Here is a 20,696-nt window from a genome sequence, read left to right on the forward strand (position 1 = left end):
AACTGCACCTTGGCCTAAGGTGCAACGCTGCATCCCTGTGGGCCACAGCCAGCCTGAAAACCAGCAGAGGATAAAGCATGCTGGAAGGAAAGCTGCTCTGCCTTCTCCCACCCCAGAAAACCACGACTGCAAAAAGGAGCTTCAAAAACCTCGCCAAAACCACCTCCAGGTGCTCTGTGCCCAACCAGGTTTAAGACCTCACGAGGAGGCCGGAGCTGTGTCCAGCTCAGCCCTCAGAGCCCAACAAGAAGCAGCTTTAGGTGGTCACCAGCCACACCCGGGCTCCTGTGCTGGCCCAGCCGAGCAAGCCCCTGGCCAGGACAAAGGTGGGCTGCAGGATCACAGCTGGAGCTAGCCCAGCTGGCTCCCACGGCGAGCAAACCGCAGCCAGGCCTGCGGTGACCTAGCCCAGAAAGGGTTTTTGGTTTTGTTTTTTATTTCAACATAGTGCTTGGTTACAGTTTAGTGAAGAACAAATAGGTACATTCATTAGCCACAGCTTCCTGTTGCAGCCAGCTGGTGCCTGACTGCAAAGCCAAAAACACTGTTAAACCATACCAAAAAAAGTTTAATGAAAGGCAACTATGCATTAAAAAAGTCATTGTACTTCTCAGCTATAAATTACGTCAGTAAAACATGGGACCGGCCCCAGCAGGAGCAGTCAGAGTTTTGAAATTAACGGCCATCCATACAAATGAGGAAAACTAAAAACACTTTGCCAGTCACTCACGAATACATCAGCAACGAGACTCACTGCCCCGACCTGCCGTCCGAATGCCAGGAAGATCGTATTGTTGGTGTGTGCTTCAGTGCAATACGAACAATGAGCCTGTAGCCCTTTAATTTTTTATTTTTTAATTTTTTTTTTTTGCACTACCCTCCTTTCCCTCCAAAGAAAAAACTTAAAGTGCTCCTAGTGCTTTGGAATTTAAGCAAGAACAGGGGCTGCTAGCGTCACTTCCCGTCTTTGGTGACTTATGGGAGAAGAAAGAAGGGCAGGGCGAAGCGCTGAGCCCAGCTCCTTCGTTAGCTTTGCCCTAAGTCAAGCGGTGCTGGAGACGGAGCAGCCTGTTTCCACACCCCAGCCCAGGGACGGAGACGGGTCCCTCACGCCCCGCAGAGCAGCTGGGAGAGCCCTGGCCATCAGGGCAGAGCTCTCTGCTTTCCCTAGAGCCAGAGGGATGTGCTCAAAGTTGCCATCTCAGAGCCTTCTCCAAAAAGCAGCAGCAATTGCTCCTTTTTTGTTGGGTTTTTTTTTTTTTTTTGGGGCCAGCAAGAGCGAAGCAGGTTGGCAGGGAGAGGCCCACACGCCAGCACAGGAGACCACGCAGAGGGACGGGGCACTCTCAGGGTGACAAGTGACATCCAGCTCAGTACAAGCGAGGTGGGGGAGGAAGGGGGAGGACCAGACCCTACATGTGAGCACAAGGGAAGGGAGGAGCAGCCAGGGCTGCCCCCCCTGCTTGGGGTTTCTCTCACAGGTGGCTGTCTCGGGGTCCCTCTGGCCCCCAGGCAGCGCCATACAGCTCCATGCAGGGGTATGTACCCTCCTCCCCTGGGTCAGATTTGGGGTCAAACAGCAGTTAAAAGCAGTTCCAGGTGGGGTTGGCACTAGAGGTCAGAGCAGCTGCACTCCCTGGCCAGGGCCTCCATCCAAGCCCACTCACCCCACAGCAGGCTCAGGCCTAAGCCAGGAATAACATCAAACCTCATCTCCCGGAGCCCAGCAGAATAGGCCAGCCCAAGCTTGGCTATTTTGGTTAAAGAGAGCCAGAAAAACCTCCTCCCAGCCTGACCCAGCACCTTCCAAGTCTGTGCACCCCCCTGAGCGCACAAGAAGCACAAGGCCCCGAGCTCTGCCCTGGCTGCCCTCTCCCTCGGTGACAATAGGCCTCACCCCCACGAGCAGCCAGACACCCCCTGCTCAGCAGGAACACCCCCCCACCCCCAACAGCTTCACACTTCCAGGTTAAACCGCTTAGTTATCTGCTCAATGTAATTTAATACTGAGGGGGAAGAGGGGACCCCCATGCTGGGTGAAGAGGAGGGGGGAGCAGGACTGCTCTCATCCCCCTCCCCAGTTTTCCAGGCCCTGTTCCTGCACACAGGCTGGTGCTGAGCCAGCTCCAGGCTTTCCCTGAAGGCAACAGCCTGGGGAGTCTCACCCCATCCCATCCCTCTTCCTCCCCCACAGGGAAGTGGGTTGGTTACAACACAGCCATCTTAATGCCAGTAGGAACACTTGATCTCACCCTCCCAGGCCTCTGCTAGGCTACACTTTGAGCTCAGCTTTGAGCCCAGTCCTAGGTAGGCCAGTTCAGCCATCAGGTGAAGTGGGGACCAGCAGTCAGAGCAAGACCACATTCAGGCCAGCAGCCTGGGCCCTGCCAGGGGTGAATATGGCACAATCTGCTCCAACACTGAGGGCGGGAGGCCCTGCCCGTAAGACGCTCTGTTAACAGAGCTTCCCGCTTCCCAGTGAGTCAGGGTGCAGAGGACTTCACGGAACACCTCTTTGCAGGAAGACAGTGCCTCTCCCAGCTATGGATGTGCAATTAAAAGAGTAACTAGAACAGTCTCAGACCCAACACAGTCTGAGCAAGATTCGTTCCTTCCAAGTGTGCAGATAAAAGTGCAAATATGCATTTGATGTTTCTTTTCTAGTGAGGAAGCTCTGGTGCATTTAGCTGCCAACATCTTGAAGACTAGACCAAGAAAAAAAAAAAGCTTCCCGAGAGAGTTCAGCTTCACTTTGCTACATGGTACCTTAAAGTCACAGTTCTCTCGCTTACTGCCTGCAGCCGTAGGCTCGGTCCTGCTTACAGCTGCAGCAGGTAGTGGAATGTTTGTGTCAATGAGTTAGATGCTTCGGGGAAGGAGGAAAAGAGAAAACCAGGTTACAATCCTATACATGAATGCCACTTCTGGGAAGAAAGGGACCTCACAGCCTCTTCAGTTCTGTGGTGCGGGGCGTGAGCTATGGTGATTATTCATCTCCGAGCCGCCTGCGGCAAAGAGCAAGGGGGCACCATCCGTAGCGGGTCCGCTGAGGTGGGGGCCCACTGCGTAGCTGTCGTTCCCTGCCAGGGACCCATAGCAGCCAGAGCACTGCGGGGTGGCCAAACTGAGAGGAGAGACAGAAAAAAAAAAAACAAACAACAAAAAGACACAGACTCTTAGAAAGGAAGAATTTGGCTGTGGCCAGTCTCCACTGCTAGGAGAGACCTCTGCTCCCAGCGCTGATCTGGGAATCAGAGTCTGCATGAGCAGGCACAGCATCTCCAGGGAGCCTGGCTTGGATGAAACAGGCACAAGAGCAGCACCAAGGTCCTACAACACCCGTCAGCGAGAGCCAGAACCTCTGAGCCCCCCCCACTGCACCGCAGGGCAGGTGGAGTTCAGACCCCTGCGCAGCACGAGAGGGCTGCCAGGCTTCCCCTCGCAGTTTTGCTGGGGATACCTGCCCATTTAATGGCTTTAAACTGCGACAGGGGAGGTGCAGACATTAGGAAAAAAATTTTTCACAGAAAGAGTGGTCAGAGAGTGGAATAGGCTGCCCAGGGAGGGGGTGGAGTCACCATCCCTGGATGTGTTTAAGGGTCATTTAGATGAGATGTTGGGGGATGTGGTGTAGGGGAGAACTTTGTAGAGTGGGGCTGATGGTTGGACTTGATGATCCCAAGGGTCTTTTCCAACCTGAACGATTCTGTGATTCTCCCCCACACCAGGTGTTCCTGCAGAGCTTGGTCCCTTGGCCCTCCCAAGACTTCACCACCTCTCATTTTCCAGCAGAAAGACTCCACTAGAGGTCACCTAAGAGCCCAGGAAGGATCCTAGCAAGATCAGCCCTCCTTGTCTGGAGCCACTGCGTGTTTCTGTGAGCACCCAGGGTGATACCCACCGGTCTGAGCTGGTCGCCTCTAATAAAAATAGCTCCTTGTGAGCAGCAGAAGGGAACAAAACCAGTCAGAAGGCTCTTTGTCCCATCCACCTTGCCCAAGCTGCACCATACACCAAAATTATTTTCCCCCCTCACAGAGCTCTGTTGCTTTCACACAGGGCAGCAGGATGGCAGCCCAGCACAACGCTTACCCTCCTTCTCTGGCCCCAAGCCGTGACAAGTCATCATCGCTGTCGTAGCGCCTCGGATTGTCGAAGAAGTAGGCTCTGGAGCTGTAACTGTGACTATTGACCATCCCCGCAGGAGTCTGTTAAAGAAAAAAAAAGGGTTAGGCCAGAAGGGAGATATTTCTTTCTAAAAGCCTGCCCCCCCACTAAGCCCAGGCACCTCGGGGCTCCTCCCCACACAGGGGTACTCAAGCTACAGCAGCTCGCTCAGGCCTACCAAGTTCTGACTCAGTCTCTGAGCCCGGAAGAACAACACCACGAAAGTGGTTGGCACCAGCTCCCAGAGGAAGAGGACCACTCCAAACACCACGTACTCTTCACTGCTCACTTCCACATGCACCTGAGGAGAAAAGTGAGAGGTCTCTGTAGAATTCTACCCATCAGCAGAGCTGCACAGCTCCCAAAGCTGGACATAGCACACAGCTTAGAACTAGGAACGCAGAGAAACCCTTAGGAAGGCAGGAGTCCCTAAGCCAGACCAGTGACCCTCACCTGACTGCTGTTACTGTTTTTAGTGAGATAGTTCTCTTCAGTGTGCTACCAGGGTACTGGTAGCTCCCTCCCCACGCCAACAACTCTCCCTTGCACACAGCCACGCCTCACTGAGCATTGCTTTTCTGCTCTAGTTGATTCGTTCCTCCTCTCCCCCAAAAGAAGAGTTGGCAGGCTAAAACCAAAGAGCACAACAGGGAATCCCCTCCTGGAGCAGCAGCCAGATAGAGGAACATTCAGGTTTGCTCTGGTGGAGAGAACAAGCAGGGCTTCTGAAGGCAGAAAGGCAGCTCGGCTGGGGTTCAGCTAAACAGACACCCCCACATCACCCCCTTTTCACTGACACATGCTCTCACAGGACAGCAAACTGCCTTTTGCTTTCCTAGCTCTGGATTAGGGGTCACAGCCACTCACCTTGTCTGAAAGGTTGTCCCAGCCATAGTTAAAAGGACCAGGAACATTGTCTGGAGATATGGCCACAGCTACCAGGTTATAGCAAGCCCTTGAGGAATACAGAAGGGCAACTACAGATCCCACCAGAATAGCCTGGCAGACAGATGTTCCCTATAACAGGAAAAAAAAAAAGTTTTAATACAAACCTTCCTGCAGAGCTGCGATTTCCCCCGACCCCCCTCTTAAACGCATGAGCAGCTGCGCAGGCAAGAATGACCTAGAACATTTGTGTGTTGTTGCTAAAATATTCAGAGCTAGTTAAGAGCTTTCTTGTGTGATGAGTTCATTGCGGCAGCGGAGCTGCACAGCCAGTGTCGCCTGGGAGCAGGGAAGGCTTGAGGCACAGGAACGTCCTTCTCAGAATCTTATCAGTTACAGAATCAAGGTTGGAAAAGCCCTTGAAGCTCCTCCAGTCCAACCATGAACCTCACACTGACCGTTCCCAACTCCACCAGATCCCTCAGCGCTGGGTCAACCCGACTCTTCAACCCCTCCAGGGATGGGGACTCCCCCCCTGCCCTGGGCAGCCCATTCCAACGCCCAACAACCCCTTCTGCAAAGAAATCCTTCCTAAGAGCCAGTCTGACCCTGCCCTGGCGCAGCTTGAGGCCATTCCCTCTTGTCCTTGTGCTTGTTCCCTGGTTCAAGAGACTCATCCCCCCTCTCTGCACCCTCCTTTCAGGGAGTTGTAGAGGGCCATGAGGTCTCCCCTCAGCCTCCTCTTCTCCAGACTAAACCTCCCCAGTTCCAGCTTCAAGCTGGTGGTCTGGAGAGCCACCATCCCACCCACCGCCTCACTGTGGTTGTCTCCAGAAAGCAAACTAACAACCACTAAGAAAATCTACTCATTGCTTCTACAGCAGAGCTGTCCACCCAGCTCATTCACAGTTCAGTACCCCGACATTGAAAACATTTATCTAGGAAAAGCCCAAATATTTGGGATGGGCAAGAAAACAGGCAGAAAAAACCAGCACCTGAAGCCCAGCACTGGTGTGGGACAAACCAGGCTCTGCTGTACACAGTGTGCTAAAGGGTGGTGGGATGTTGTGGCACCTCTGCCTCCCGCTAGCTGATGAAGAGCTTTCTCCAGAATGTTTCAGATGCAGGGCTGTCAGCAGGATAGCTGCATGAGGTACCTGAAGGTCACAGTACCCACCTTTCCTGGATAGCTAGTCAGGAGAAAAAGCCATTTGAAGACCTGCAAGTGTGTCCGTTTCTTTGCTAAATACATCCAGGAAGCCTTTTAATAGCTACTGGTAGCCACCAAGTCAGTAAGTGGGCAAACTGATCTCAGCAGCTGACTCACCTTTGTATTTAAGCTCAGCTCATTGACCTGCTCCACATCCAGCTCTATTTTCCTAGTTTTACAGCTCTTGAGCAAGGCAGTATCTTGGAAGAGGCAGCATAAAAGCACTGCTGCCAGGTAAGTGCTGGTGACACCCCCTGCCCCGAAGCACGAGAAGGCCGCCTGCTCCAGTGCTGTTAACCAAGCCCTTGGTGCCTTGGTGTTCGGGCCAGCAGAGAAAGAGGCAGAAAGGCCAGTGAAGCGAGTCACAAGGACCACAGCACCGGATCTGGCTGTAGCCCAACAGCACAGCTTCCTTCTCAAGTGTCAAATGGCTCAAACGTTCCTCCCTCCACCTTCCTCCCTCCCTTCAGCAGAGGCAGCAGCCTCACCGTGCCCCTCCAGCCTGGCTGTGCTGCTTTGAGTCAGCAGGTTCACAGCTGGAGGTTAGGAGGTAGAACAACCTTTTCTGGCATTTGTGTAACACTTCTGCTCATCCCCACCCTATTTTTTGCAGCTCCTCCACAACAGAAAGTCAGGGGGTGCCTCCGAGGCAGGGAAGGGAGACAGCATTTGAATGCAAGAGACCTTTACCAGACAGCCAGGTTGAGTATTCAACGCTGAGCAGGCTTCTCTAGAGCATGTTGTACAAGAGCACAACCCCTCAGGCACGTAACTAGAGGAAGTTACTGCATTCGTAAACCACTGCTGGCTGAACTTGATAAGTTAATTAGTGTCCAGAGCCAGTCTGAGCTGGATACCTGGCCCGTGCAAGCAGGGATGGGAGCAGGTTCTCAGCTTCATCATGGCTCTTGTCTCGCTTCACATCACCTGGCTGCAACCTGCAGCCTCTCTGGGCAGCTGTCACCAGCTGGGCAACTGCTCCTGGCTGCCCGTGGCCACACACTCTGGGTTCTGGGCAACCACTGATGCTCTCTGCTGCTTAAGAGGACCAGACTTCTCCTACAGAAAGCCTGAGCTTCAGCCTGCCAGCACAGCTCTGGCCACCCTCTCGACTTTCACTCAGCTGCCCTAAGAGAAGGGGCAACGGACCACAGACACTTTGGGGGGTCATGCCAGGGGCCTGCTAAGGAGCAAGGAGGTGCCTCCAGCCGACATGAGGCAGTTGTCTGGAGCCAGAATGTTGCTGCAAGGCAGCTTGTTGCCCTCTTCATCCTCTTCCTGAGGGGGCACAGAGCCACCCAACAACCTGCAGGAGCTCTAGGCTCTGGGCTGCCTCTCACCTGAGCCAGCATGGCAGGGCTTTAAGCCCATAATATATATTCACCCGATCAAGGGCACACTGGAAATAAGGTCTCTGCAGGAGGCCAGAGCCCCTCCTTCTGACACCCAGAAAGAGGCAATTCTGAGGGTATGGGGTGAGGAGCTGTACTGCAGAGAAAAGGCTCAAAAGCACTAAGACAGGCAGCTGGCCTCCCTGAGCCTGTGCTCAGGTCCTCAAGTTCTGCCTCTAGATGTTCGAGACCACTGCCTGCCCTTCTCAACAGGCTCAGTCCCCACCCCAGGATCACTGCATTTGATAAGTGACATGGTTTCCCAGAGGAAGAGGAGGCAGCTCAAGTACACACTTAATCGCAGCCTACTGCCACACTAAAATGAGGCTGCTGGTGGCTTATCCACTTTCCTACCTGCTTGAGGAGAGTTGTGTGTGTTCAGACCCTCACCCGTCCTTCTGCCCTGGGGCAGGCCCTACAGCAACTTCTCCCTTTCTAGGATGCTCATCTCACCCAGGACAGTGAGCTCTGCCTCCGGCTCAAGCAAGCAGGCAGCTAAAGCTGGACTGCTGGGGGGATCCCCTTTGCAGAGAATTGTTATGCAGCTGCCAGAGATAACAATATACCGCAGACTTCACTGTCCTTAGTGACAATATACTGCAGAAATCTGCTGCTCTTGGAGAGCCCACTCTTCCAGTCAAACCCTAAATTATACTTCTAAACCTGAAAAGCATAAGCAGCTCCTAAGTTTCCTGTTGCGCCAGCAAAGCTGCAGACAATATATTCCCCTAAAACATGCAGGGTGTCTCGTTCCTACAGCAGGAGCACGTGCTTTGCAGAGGGAGAGGTGCAGAGCTGCCACCTCCACTCTGGAAGGAGTATTTGAGGAAGAGCAGCTGAGGTGCCACCAGGCCAGCATTGCTCTGAGTAAACACACACAGATCCAGTTGATGACTGTGCAGTTCCAGTTTAGTTTACGAGGCATTTCCCTACCTTAGACTCGAGGTAGACGTTCGCTGAAGACATCTTTCCTAGTTTGCACATGCAGCAAGCCAGCGAGATGGCACAGAGGATGAAGAGGCTGTCGTTGACTAGGGCACGGGCAAGGACCGTCCACCTCAGCTGGTTCTCCGGGACCTCACCGTGGATTAGCATTGCACAAGTTAAGTTCACAACTAAGAAGAGGAGGCTGGTAAATATGGAGCCCAGATACAACAGGACCCTGGAGAGATGGGGAGGGGGGAAAAAAAAAACACCAATGGAGTTCAAGTCAGACAATTCTGGGGTTGTTCTCCACCACCCTCCTGTCTCATCAGGCAAGAGGACAGCTCAGTGCTCTTTTTGCTATGAAGTTCAGACATTCCAGCAAGCTTCAGTGGTTGTACTGACAGCCCGAGTCTGCAGAGTATTTGTTTGAGCTGCTCTCATAATGCATGAGCAGTGTAAGTAGTCATGAGTTACAAGACTCATCTTCTGACAGTCAGGTTCTTATCTTCAGATTTTAAGTGTTGCTCTAGCTCTGCATTAACTTCAGTCAATAAGCTATGAGTCATCACAACCACTGCAACTTCTTTATTGAAAGCCAGTGGAGCTTGCATTTTCCACTGTGGGTTTCCCTGGAAATGGTTAGGAAGCACCTGGGTTGCACAAACACAGGTCCCACTGACTGCTTGAGCCTTATCCTGCAGATCTTTTTGGGGGTGGGACAGCTCAGAACAACCTTCAGAGTTCATCTAGTTTGCCAGCAGCACCAGTACTGGGACACTGATGACATTTATAGAGGCTTTAGCTTCCTTGTTACCCGCTCAAGCTCCCAGTCCTGCTCCCAGGCACAACACTGATCCTTTGTCAGAGCACAGCTAGGCACGCCCTTAGCTCTGTTCAGTCTGGGGTCTGAAGTCCCGTTCCTAGCACTGCAGCATGAGTTCACCTTAAGCCAGCTTTGACAGTGATGTTAGAAAAGTATCACTTACTTGTACTTGTTGAATTCAGCTGCACATTTCACTTTGAATATGACCTAGGGGAAAGATTTGCACAGCATTACTTAATGTCACCTACAGTACTCCCTTAAACTTTGTAAAGATGTATACAACAGGGGAGCCAGCATCCAGCTGGACATCTTGAAAGACTTAAATGATCTGTTAGCACCAAGTCTTGCACTGGACCCACTTGGAAGACAGACTGATACTCTTCTCACAGCCAAGCCCAAATGTAGGTGTCCAACAGACATAAGCATATTTAATAACCCATGTGTGACAGGGACTTTAACATTACACCTAAGGACTTCAAGAAAAGCAGGGAGTTTAGAGCTCAGTAGTCACCAAGATCATTCAAAAATACATCTCCTTAGCCCAATGTTCTGTGGTGCATATTTTAGGCCCTCAGTCATGCTTGATTTCCCTGTTAGAGAAGGCTGCTTCAGCTGCTGTGCTTTAGCAAGACAAATAGCTGATCTAAAATAGCCCTCTGGTATTGGATTATGGACCTGCAGGCTGTAACAAGCATCTGGAGCTCACAGCTCCTCCACCCATAAGATGTTCATAGGCCAAATACACCTGAGAAGTAACTCTGAGATGGTAGAAGTCCTCCAGAGGTGGAAGGCCCAGCCTGCCAAGTCGCACAGCACACTGACAGACAAGTGTATTAGATGACAGTGGGTTATTTGCAGACTATTTCACTCTTCAAATCACCACACGCTCTGTCCAAGGGTGGATCTGGGTTCTGTGAATCTCCTCACCACCCAAGGTATTAGGAGACTCAAGCTGAAATGGGCACAAGAAGAACCAGTGCTTCAAAGCAAAGGCTCCCAGGCCTCTCCTCAGTCTGCAGAGGACTGAACCCCTCCCTGCACCCCCAGCCACACGGGTTGGGAAGGCTGGAGGAGAACCATCACCTCCTACTCAGTCCTACAGCTCTTTCCAGTAAGGCAGATGAGCTTCCCTGTCCCTCTGGGCTGGAGAGTGGCTCCTGCTGAAGCATACAGATGCAGGACTTCTTGCCTAAGGAAGGATGGACGGTTTCGGAAGGTGCAGACACACTCCCAAGTCACAGCTCAGGGCACAGGCAGCCGCTGGCAGAGGTCAGGACAAGCAGCGTGCTGGCAGAGCTACATGGAACTCCCTTGTCACATGCCAATTCAGCACAGCCATGGAAGGAACTGGGTTTTGTCCTGTGAAAAAACACAGCTCCTGGTACAGACCCCACTAGGAAGGATCCCAGAGCTGAGGTCACATCCAGTCTCAAAGTTCATGTCCTGACTACAGACTTTGAAGGAACTGTGGAAGTGGTAGAGAACCATCTTGCCAGATCCAGCAGACCTGTGGGGTCAGCACAAGCCCACAGTGCAATCACTGCCCAGGTGTGGAGGTTTAGTTTCACTGCTCCTGCAAGGAGTCCTCCCTGTCAGCTTCCAGCCTGTGGCTGCAGGGAAGGATCACTCATCTCTTACAAGGCACCCTTAGTTAGCTTTTTTTCTGATGGGATTTTTTGGCTCCTGCCTTCCAGCCAGCACCAAGGTAGCAATGGCACTCTGAAGCTTCAGAAATCAGGCTCCTGCCAGGAGGATTTCCAGAGACATTTCAGGATTTGAGGGTTGTCTGATCCATTGTAGTAGTTTCAAGATTTGAAAGCCTTCCTACAGGGCATGGGACAGCTTCAGCCACCCTGTTCTGTGAGCCAGTTTCACTGTTGGGCTCCTCTGCCCCAGTCTGAGGGAGGATGAACTCAAGCAGTGCTTGGTGGGGAAGACAACACAGCACTTCAGCAGAGGGAGGCATCCAGCCACCGTGGCTGAGGGCACAGTACCCTGAGCAGTCTCTGAAACCCTCTATCCTGTTGTGCTGGCTTATACCAGCCCAGAGAAGTACACAAGTGTGGCATATCCCACTCTGAGCCCCAAAGTTACAGGAAACCTGGGTGCTGGAAGGATCATGTGATGACTTCAAAACAGAAAAATCCTCTCCTCTGTCCTTAGTTTGCCTGTAGGCTACATTCAAGCACTTTGGGAGTGTCAAAACAGACATCAAGGACATCCAGCTGGGAAACCTCTTGGTTCAGCACCCATTTGTGCAGCATGGAAATCAATTTGAGGTATTTGTAGTTCTGCTCTGACTCCCAGAAGCGCAGTCTGTAACCACAGCCTCAGAACAGCAGTGCAAACAGAGTCCCTGGCTTGTCTCGCAGATCACCCTGGGTGAGAACAGCCCCTCAGCTGAGCAAGGAAATGCCACTGGCTAGCAGAAAGAAGATGCTGACTTCTGCAGCAGCCTTGTGCAAGACAGTGTCCCAAGACCCTCCCCTAGGGCCCAGGGGACTAAAGCACACAAAGCTGTCTCAGGGTTAAGACTGCAGTGGCAACCCGAGACTCACACTTGGACAGCTGCCATGAAAAGCAGCGAGAGACCACGGCACCAGTTTACACTTTTATTAGCCCCCAGCTATTTAGTCCTGTAACTTCAGGAAGAGAACAGGCATCACTATTTACAATGGTTTTAGTTCTTAAGACACGATAATTCATCTGAAGGTTGCTTTTTTTTTTTTTCGCAGGGCAGTAGGTGACACCAGTAGTGGTCACACTGCGTCTTTGGGTTCTTATCCTCAAGACAACCTTGCAAATCTTTCAGCACCAGACCAGCTTTGCTGCTTTCAGAGCCCAAGGATGGCTGAGGTAGAGGGTTCTGCTGTGAAGAAGCCAGTGAAGAGGTCAGGAGTGGTCCTGTTCTTCATAAAAACAGGAAATACAGACCCCTGCCCTCAAACAGGTGCATTCTGCCAAGTTGCTAGTAGCAACCCTTGCAAACTGAACAATTCCTTCAGTTCCTAGCTGAGGCCAGCCCCAGAAGTCACACAGTTGCCTGATGAAGATAAGGAACAGAAGCCTCTGCTAGCCCCAAGCAGCAGGACTGAGAACATTTACTCCTAAGCAAGCCTTTTACAACAGTTAGGCAATACTCAGTTGTCTTTCTGGAGCCACAAATCCTTTAGGCACTTTGCATCAGCCACAGATTTGGGATGAAGAGCTACAGACCTCAAAGTCCCCAGCAATGCTGGAGGCTTTTGTTTTTGTGATGAGAGTGGACATGTTTCACAGAAATGAATACCTTGCTGACATCGCTGAGCCCAGAAAGTGAACTTTGCTAAGGGCATGTTCTCAGAGCATTTCTTAAGACAGACTCATCCTTTGGAGGTGTACTGGAGGTGTCACAGCTGCTAAGGTGACAGACACCATACCCCACAGACAGCTCTGAGGACCACTTTCAGTACCCAAACAAGCCAGGACCTTAGCCCTAACATTGAGCCTCAGACAGAACTTCAGCCTGGTTTTGGTACAGCCCTTCACAACAGATCTGAAAGATCCAGGAGAGCCAGAAACTTGTCACTGCCTGATGGAATCAAAGTCTCTTTTGCTCCATAAAGAAGACATGAGGCTGGGCTCTCCAAACAGAAGACCTAACCATGGCCTGCCTTGACATGAACAGTCCTCTCTCAGTTGAAAGCATCCAGACAGATTCCTTCTCTCACCACAGTCATTCAGCAGCGAGCATTGGAGCAGAGCATGGACTATTTTGGGACTACACCCCAAAACAAGTGTTCAAGCCCCCACCTGCCCCTCAGAGAAATAGTTGGAACAATCTGTGAGGAGGATCTCTCACCATCCCCACTAATACAGAGATCAGCCTGTGCCATCGTGAACACAGGGTACAACGTGGCTGTACCCCCATTTCCTCAAATAGCTGGTTGCTGACATGTTATTCAGGAACTGTGGGAATCATCAGCCATGGGACGGAGCAGTTTTGAGTTTAAGTGACCCCTTAGCAGCTGTTCCTCTGAGGCAGAGGGCACAGTGCTAGGCACCTGCTAGACAAGGATGGTGGAAGAGCACAAGAAGGGATGGAGGCTTTTCCAGTTTTCCATCTAAGAAGGCAGGAAGATACAGGACAGCAAGGACAAACAGCTCCCAGGCTGGATGCTCTTTCCATGCATGTCTGCTCCAGTGCAATTAGAGAAGCAAGGGATGAAAGAGGCTGATGTCATCTAATCAGATGGAGCACTTAAAAGAAACCCAGACAGGTTAAGGGTTATGGCCACGCCGGTCTGGCAGAGCCTCACCACTCCAGCAGAAGGACTTACTCATTGTTGCACCCAGCTGCTGACTCCTGAGTGAGATGAGGATGCCAAGTGTTCAAGAAGGTCTTTAAAAGGGTCAAAATGGAGGTTGTTGTGGCTACATTTCCATGTACTGTGCTCCTGACCATGACCTGGGGGAAAGCAGGAACTGGCAGGCTCTTGGGAAAGGTAGCATTACTCAAGCAGATGTCTAGCTGGCAGCAGAGGAGCTATTCCAAAAGCAAGGCAGAGAAGCACCCTGGGTTGGATATCTGAGCCATGGTTCTGCCAGTTTGAGGCAAGATTGGGAGTGATCTGAGGAATTCTGACCTGAATGTACTGTGAACTCCAGATTTCCTGAAAAGGAACTGTTACAAGCTGAAACAGAGAGGAAGAGATGCTCCCAAGCAAAAGGGATGATGTTCTAGGTAAAAATAAGGCAACAATAAAAAGAAACTATCCCCACCAAATAAGCATCCCACATGCATTTTGTCAAGCCTCCACATCCCCCCGGGAATCTCAGGGGCCAGGAAGGGATAGGAAAAGGTTAGCCTCTCCCCACAGAGAGGGGGAACATCAGGCAGTTTCATGAGTTTGACTTCCAGCCCCAGAACAGCCTGGAGTACAAAATAATGCCAGCCCTCCATGGGTTTTTGTTGTTTCCCAGAGTCCTTCCCCCACCCAGCACCAGTTCATCCTCAGCTTGTACATAGCCTGAGGAGCTCTGTAAATCAAGCAAGATTAGCTCAAATAACATAGCACAGGCCACATTTTCTTCCACTGCTTAGACAGATGCCATTTCTCCAGCATCTCCACAAAGGAGGCACTGTGTACAAAGACAATCAGCCAGGCCTTCAGCACAGAAGCAGCCTATGCTTTTATCTGAGGACATCTCAGACCAGGACACCCCCCCCCCCAGAGTAGCAGAAGCCCAGTGCCCTTCTACAAGTTGCAACCAACTGGCCCTTAAGAACTGGGAACAGACAGGCCCTCCACAGCAGGTTCTGCTTCAAGTCACACTTGTAAACACACCAGTCAGCTCTAGATCTTGAGCCACTTTGGCTCAGCTGCTGTGGTTCCACCATAGCTTCTCTCCTTCCTCCCAGTAGTGCCAATTCTTGGTTAATTATGCCCTAAGCCCCCTTAACACAACTCCTCCTGTGCTTTAAGAGAATCCTGAACACAGCCAAGCCAGGCACGTCTCAGGTAGCTACCAGCACATGGCCCCCTTCTGTCTAGAGACAGGTGGGATAGTTTTATCAGCCTGTTGCCCACGCAGAGGCCAAATATCACCACTCAGAATCATTTCTTTTGTTAAAATGGAAGCCAGACAAGCACCAAAGGCTTTCAGACCGTGTCACTTCACTTTCTCCAAACCTCTGGAGCTGCAGGCTTCGCCACCTACCACCTCCACGAGATCACCCACAAACACCACCAAGCACTGGACACCAGTCTGCTTGTGACAGCCAAGTGTCAGACCCTCTCTGTAACTAAGCATGTGTTCCCATTTTAATAAGTCATTTTATCCTTCCCCACTCTCGATTCTGAGCTCTTATTTCCTCAGACAGGATTTCCCTTGGCTCTAGGTCTTCAAGGAGAAAGAAACGGGGTATATTCAGCCAGAGTCCACAGAACAACAGATACCGTGGGAGTAAGGGAAGCCTGAGAACCTATCTGAATTTACTTTGCTGTTCTTTAAAGGAGCCTTTTAATAAGCCTACAAAGAGGGAAATCTGCTGTCAAGTCCAGTGACAGACAAAACCAGAAATCCAGCCACTTTGTGGTACCAGAACATGGGATCCCTTCCTCAGCTTGCATTTCAAGGGACACACAAAAACCTCCTGGCTGGAGCAATTGGTAGGGCAGGCTCCCTTTAACAGACAAGATGGATTATGCACACTATGCACCATTTGTTATTTTGCTGCCACTCGATCGGCAGCATATCTAACCCCGACAGCTTTTGCAACGGGCAGTTTCCAGGTGTTTGTGGCAGAAGGGCAAGAACCAAAACAGCTGAACAACCCAATTGCTCCAAGTCTCACATTATCATGTGAATGTTGATGTCCTCGGGAAAATGAAATCATAACTCCCATCGGTGACACATCGGAGCGATGGAGCGATTTCGCTGTGTGTTAGCGATTCCTTTGTGAGGCTGGCGAACAGCTGAGAGCTGCAGAGCAAAGAATCTGAACAACAACAACAAAGCTGGAAGGAAAGTACTGCCTATTTATGAAACAAGTCACCAAACTGGAAGGCAGGCAAGCAAAGGGCTGCTCACAAGAAACTGGAGCAGAAACAAAATATTCAGAGGAGGAAGGGGTGGGGGGAGCCACGGCTTTGAAAGATAGAGACAAGTGAAAGGACTAGAGAAAGAAGGATTAAAAAAAATAAATCGCAAAACAAGTGATGGGAAAGCCAGGAAAGAAGGAACACAGCTCAGCAACAATAACAAGCACGTCCGCACTGTCCCAGTAGCAATCATTGTGCGAGGAGGGGGCCCACCTCTCCAGCCCCAGGCTGTTGTCTGTGGAGGCAGAGGGATTTTGTCTGACAACAAGCTGCAGAACAACAAGCCCAGTTCACAGCGGAGCAGAGAGATGGAGAGAAGGAGGGAGCGCAGCAACAATAGCAGAAGAGGCTCTAGCTGGTGACGTAATGGTTGGCATCACTCCAGGCCAGAGCAGCCCCTGCTGCTGCCACTTTCTGGTCCCCTTTAGAGAAGGGGAATCAATTAAAAACAAGATGCAAAACAGTCCCCCAAGAGATCCCCGTGGCTCTGCCACCCCTTGCAGGGTTGCAAAGAGGAAAGCCCCACCCGGGAGCAAGGCACATCTCTGCACCCCCCACCCCCAGATTCAGGGCATGTGCCTGTTTCCCCCTCCCCACGCCACCCCACAGAGGCTGCATTCACGGCACACCCCTGCACCCCACCACCCTGTCACGAGGATTCAGGGCACACTTTTTGCTCACACACACACTCCCCACCACCACCCCACCCCCAAGCTTAGATTCAGGGCATAATCTCTGTGCCTCCCCCCCAAGCCCAAAGGCTACATGGAGGGCAGATCTCTCAGCACCCTCTGCCACCGAGCCTGGTCAGGGCACACCTCCACACACATCCCTCCTCACTCCACCCCACCCCAAAGCCTTGGCTTTCGGGGGACACCTCTGCGCACCTCCAAGTTTGGGGGGAGGGGGGGTGGCTGAAGAGGAGCCTTTAGCCCCTGCGTCCTGCAGGGTGGGGGTTTGGTGTGTCCCCTCCCCCTCAAAGAAAAAAACTTACCTCAGCGAAATAGAGGTTGAGGAGGCAGAGGCTGGAGAAGAGCAGGCAGCCAGGCAGGCAGTAGAGGAGCCAGTGGGCGAAGGGCTGCTGGAGGCGGAGGGCCTGCAGGGAGTTTTGCAGGTAGAAGGAGAAGAGGGTGGTCCTGAGGGCTGCCCAGAGCAGGCAGAGGAAGAGGCAGAGCGTGTGGTAGCTCAACCGCCGCTCCCGGTAGTAGAGGAGCAGCCAGAGCTGCAGGTAGGCGAAGAGGAAGAGGGCGGCGTAGAGCGCCGTGTGGAGCACGGTCAGACCCAGCTCCACCGCGTAGGGCACGGCGGCCCCCTCAGCCAGGGCCGCCCCCTCAGCGAGGGCCGCCGCCTCCGTCGCGCTCATGGGGCAGCGGGAGGCAACGGCCCGCCAACGGTCGCCGCGCCCTCCCCTCCCCTCAGCCCCGGCTGGACACCCCCATACAACAAAGGGGAGCACCCCCCACCTCTTTCTCCCCTCACTTCTCCCCCGCCGCCTCTCTCGCCCGCCCTCCTGGCTGCGCCGCCCGCCCGCCCGCCGCCAAACAACTCTCTGCCGGGGACAATCAGCTGAGCCCGATTATTTGAGGCGCTCGCTCCTGACAGCGCGCGCTCCCCATTGGCTCCCCGCCGGCCCGCCCCCACCGCGCCCATCCGCCCCGCCGAGTGGTCGCCGCCGCCTGTCACTCACGGGCCGCCCCCGCGGGTCGCCTCTTTGCTTCTTGGGTTGACGCCGCCGCCCGCTTCCCTCCGCTCTCCCGCCCCGCGGGCGGGAAAGGCACCGCCCGCCTGAGGGCGGGGCGGGCGCGCAAGGGCAGGCTGAGGGGTGCGCGGCTGTAAACGGGGGAGCCCCCAGCAACTGGGGGTGTCCCCGTCCCCGTCCCCCCCACCCCGCAGCAATAGCGGCAGGGAGTCTCCGCCTTGAGCGGTCGGCGCTGGGGTTCCTGTAGGAAGCAGAAGAGTTTTCTTGGAGGGGTCCCCGGAGCTGTCGGTGTGTGTGGGAGGGGAGGGGGGGGCGGATTTGGGCACCCCCAGAAGCCTCCGTGGGTGTGCGGGAAGAAGCCCCACGGGGGGTTGGTCTCTGGTGGCCTGGGGGATGTCCAAGTGTAGCTCCGAGGCTGTTCTCTATGGGCAGGTGTCCCTATGGCTGTAGGGAAAACTCAGGGGTTGTAACAGCCAGGGGGGCACTTCGGGGACACCCACAACCGAAAGAGCTTGGGGATCTGAGATCCCACCGCTGCAAGGGCCGGACAGGCACAGCTTTATTTTTTTGGCATCCCAGATTCTCCAGCCGTACAGCCAGGCCGCCCACCCCAAAGGCCGAGGGGAGACCTCGAGGCGTGACGCTCTCCTAGCAGCCGTGGTGGAGGGACGAGGACTTCAAGACACCCAGGTAGGTGACACCCCTAAGCTATGTGGGAGGTAGCTCAGCAATCCACCCCATTGCCAGCTGCTTTCCAGGGACTTTTGGGGGGCTGGTTCCCAGGGATGGACTAAATGGGGGCAGTGGGGCAGCAGCAGCGGGCGATGCTGTGCATGGGCATCGAAGCGCTCCTCTCCCATTGTCCCTCCTGCAGCCTTGGCTAGTAAGCGAGGCCCAACGGGGCTACTGGGTGCTGGGAAGTGGGACCTGGAAGTGAAAATGAAAGTGAAACTCTCCAGGAAGTGAAAGGAGACAGGGCAGCTGCAAAAAAAACCCCAGAGAGGCAAAGCACACTAGGCAACGAATGGGCTGGGATGTGTTGTGATGTTGATGTGTTTCCCACCTCTGCTGATGATCCTTGAGAAGGATCCCTGCGCTGCTGCGAGGTGCTGCTCCCGCACCTCACCCCGTAGGCACCCTCGTCCCTCGACTGCAGGCCCCTATCTTTCATTTGCACTGAAAATCAGGCACGTCTGGTGCAGGGAAGGAGAGGCTGCGGCGCAGAGCGGAGCTCCGTTATCATCCGACATGGTGTGCCAGATGTGCCTCCAGTCTCGTGAGCTGCCCCGGCACAGATTTGCTCAGCGGGCTGATTACACAGCAATCTGCAACGTCCTTAAAACGCTGCTGGTTGAAAAGTGCCTGTGCACAAAAGGCCTGGCAGCGTTCCGGCTTGAAACAGCGTTTGTGGATAAAATGCAGGATAAATACCTCTGCAGCGAGGCTCTGGTTTCTGGCTGGAAGCAGTTCATGAGTCTGTTGTGACTCCTGGCATCGCAGCCTGGCTGGGAGGTTTGTTGGGGTGTCCAGCACGATGGAAATGTCTTCCTGCAGCTGTAGGGTCATGGCCACGGTGACACATGATGCAGGGACACGGTTGCAGGGGCCTCGCGGTTGTGGGTTGCAACCCCTGGCTCCATCGGCTGCTTTCCGAAGATGAGAAGGGAAGGGGAACATGTAGTGAAAAATATGCAAAATAATGCAATATCTGGTAAGGAGGTGAGGTTATTGCTGAGCAGCCATAGGATTCCATAAAACTAACACATAACATCACCCAGGGAAAAAAAGGACTTAAATATTGCTTGACATAAGCAATATTTCAACAGTTGTCAGCAGTATGTGTCAACAATTGTCAGGCATGTGACTTGGGGCTGTGTGGTCTTTCGATGAATTAAAAACCTGCAGGGCAAACCTCGCCCCTCCCAGGCAGTGAAGTGGCTGCAGGGTGACATTTTCCCATGGTGGCTTGTCACCGGAGAGTCAGTGTCATCCAGATATGCTTCAGTGGGATCCCAAGGATGCTTTCTTTGGCCCTGAAGAGCCCATTTATTATCTCTACAGCAGAAAAGAAATTTGCAGACAATACAGCTGTTGGGACAGCTTCCATCTTCGGACAAGTTGGCTGCAAGGAAGTTGGATGCGTTTGGGAAGGGCTTATTGGTCGGGAAGTGACGTGTGACTGGAAGGATTCACGTGGCTCTGCAGAGCAGAAAGCTGGAACAGAGAGCTTTTCAGGGAGTTTTTCTGTATACCCTAAAGGAAACCTGTCTGCATGGTCCAAAGTGCCTGAGCCATCAGTGTTATGCTCTTCCTTGCATTTTTCAGCAGCAGCAGGTATGTTTGTGCTGGGGCATCCAGCCATGCCAGGGAGAGTGCTTTCAGCCTGTTTAGCCTGCTGTAGCTAAGGGGTTGAGTCAGCCCCACGTGGATTTGGGGTCTGTTATCACAGAATCATAGAATGGTTTTGGTTGGAAGGGACCTTAAAGATCATCCAGTTCCAACCCACAGCCGCGGGCAGGGACACCTTCCACTAGCCCACGTTGCCCAAAGCCCCATCCAACCTGGCCTTGAACCCCTCCAGGGAGGGGGCAGCCACAGCTTCTCTGGGCAACCTGTGCCAGTGTCTCACCACCCTCACAGGGAAGAATTTCTTCCTTACATCTAATCTAAATCTCCCCTCTGTCAGTTTAAACCCAGTACCCCTTGTCCTATCCCTACACCCCTGATCAAGAGTCCCTCCCACCTTTCCTGTAGCCCCTTTAAGTCCTGGAAGTTAAGTTATGTGTCCTCCCTGCCAGCAAATTTGGGAGGGCAGCACACTGGTTAACTGCTGCCAGAAGGGCATGAAAGGCAGGCGAGCACGCTGCCAAAAAACTGTACCAGCTGGGTGCGGATGAATGTCCTGCTGCAACAAAAGGCCTGATCTGTGTCGATCATCACAGGAGAGGTTGAAGTGACTCCATTTAGGAGTGTCCAAAACGCCCCTGGTTTAGCAGCATCTACCTAGGGA

General features: G+C 53.0%; 2 protein-coding genes across 7 annotated transcripts in view; one reads left to right on the plus strand and one right to left on the minus strand.

The window, feature by feature from the left end:
• Positions 1-418: 418 nt before the first annotated feature.
• On the minus strand, positions 419-17,385 carry GPR137C (G protein-coupled receptor 137C). Its single transcript, XM_074821125.1, has 7 exons — positions 16,982-17,385; positions 9,567-9,610; positions 8,587-8,815; positions 5,035-5,184; positions 4,346-4,468; positions 4,093-4,208; positions 419-3,124 (listed from the first exon to the last, which is right to left on the minus strand). The coding sequence occupies exons 1-7, from the start codon at positions 17,348-17,350 to the stop codon at positions 2,953-2,955; spliced, it is 1,203 nt and encodes a 400-aa protein (XP_074677226.1). The 5' UTR covers positions 17,351-17,385; the 3' UTR covers positions 419-2,952.
• Positions 17,386-17,797: 412 nt separating this feature from the next.
• Positions 17,798-20,696, plus strand: part of TXNDC16 (thioredoxin domain containing 16) — a 41,695-nt gene continuing 38,796 nt past the window's right edge. For 3 of the 6 annotated variants that reach the window (XM_074821129.1, XM_074821127.1, XM_074821130.1), the window contains exons 1-3: positions 17,798-17,974; positions 18,266-18,376; positions 19,748-20,020. The gene's annotated coding sequence lies outside the window, so the exon portion shown is untranslated. The remainder of the gene's footprint in view (positions 17,975-18,265; positions 18,377-19,747; positions 20,021-20,696) is intronic. The other 3 variants (XM_074821131.1, XM_074821133.1, XM_074821132.1) reach the window with 1 other exon arrangement.

Source organism: Strix aluco, chromosome 4, assembly GCF_031877795.1.
Source record: "Strix aluco isolate bStrAlu1 chromosome 4, bStrAlu1.hap1, whole genome shotgun sequence".
NCBI lineage: Eukaryota > Metazoa > Chordata > Aves > Strigiformes > Strigidae > Strix > Strix aluco.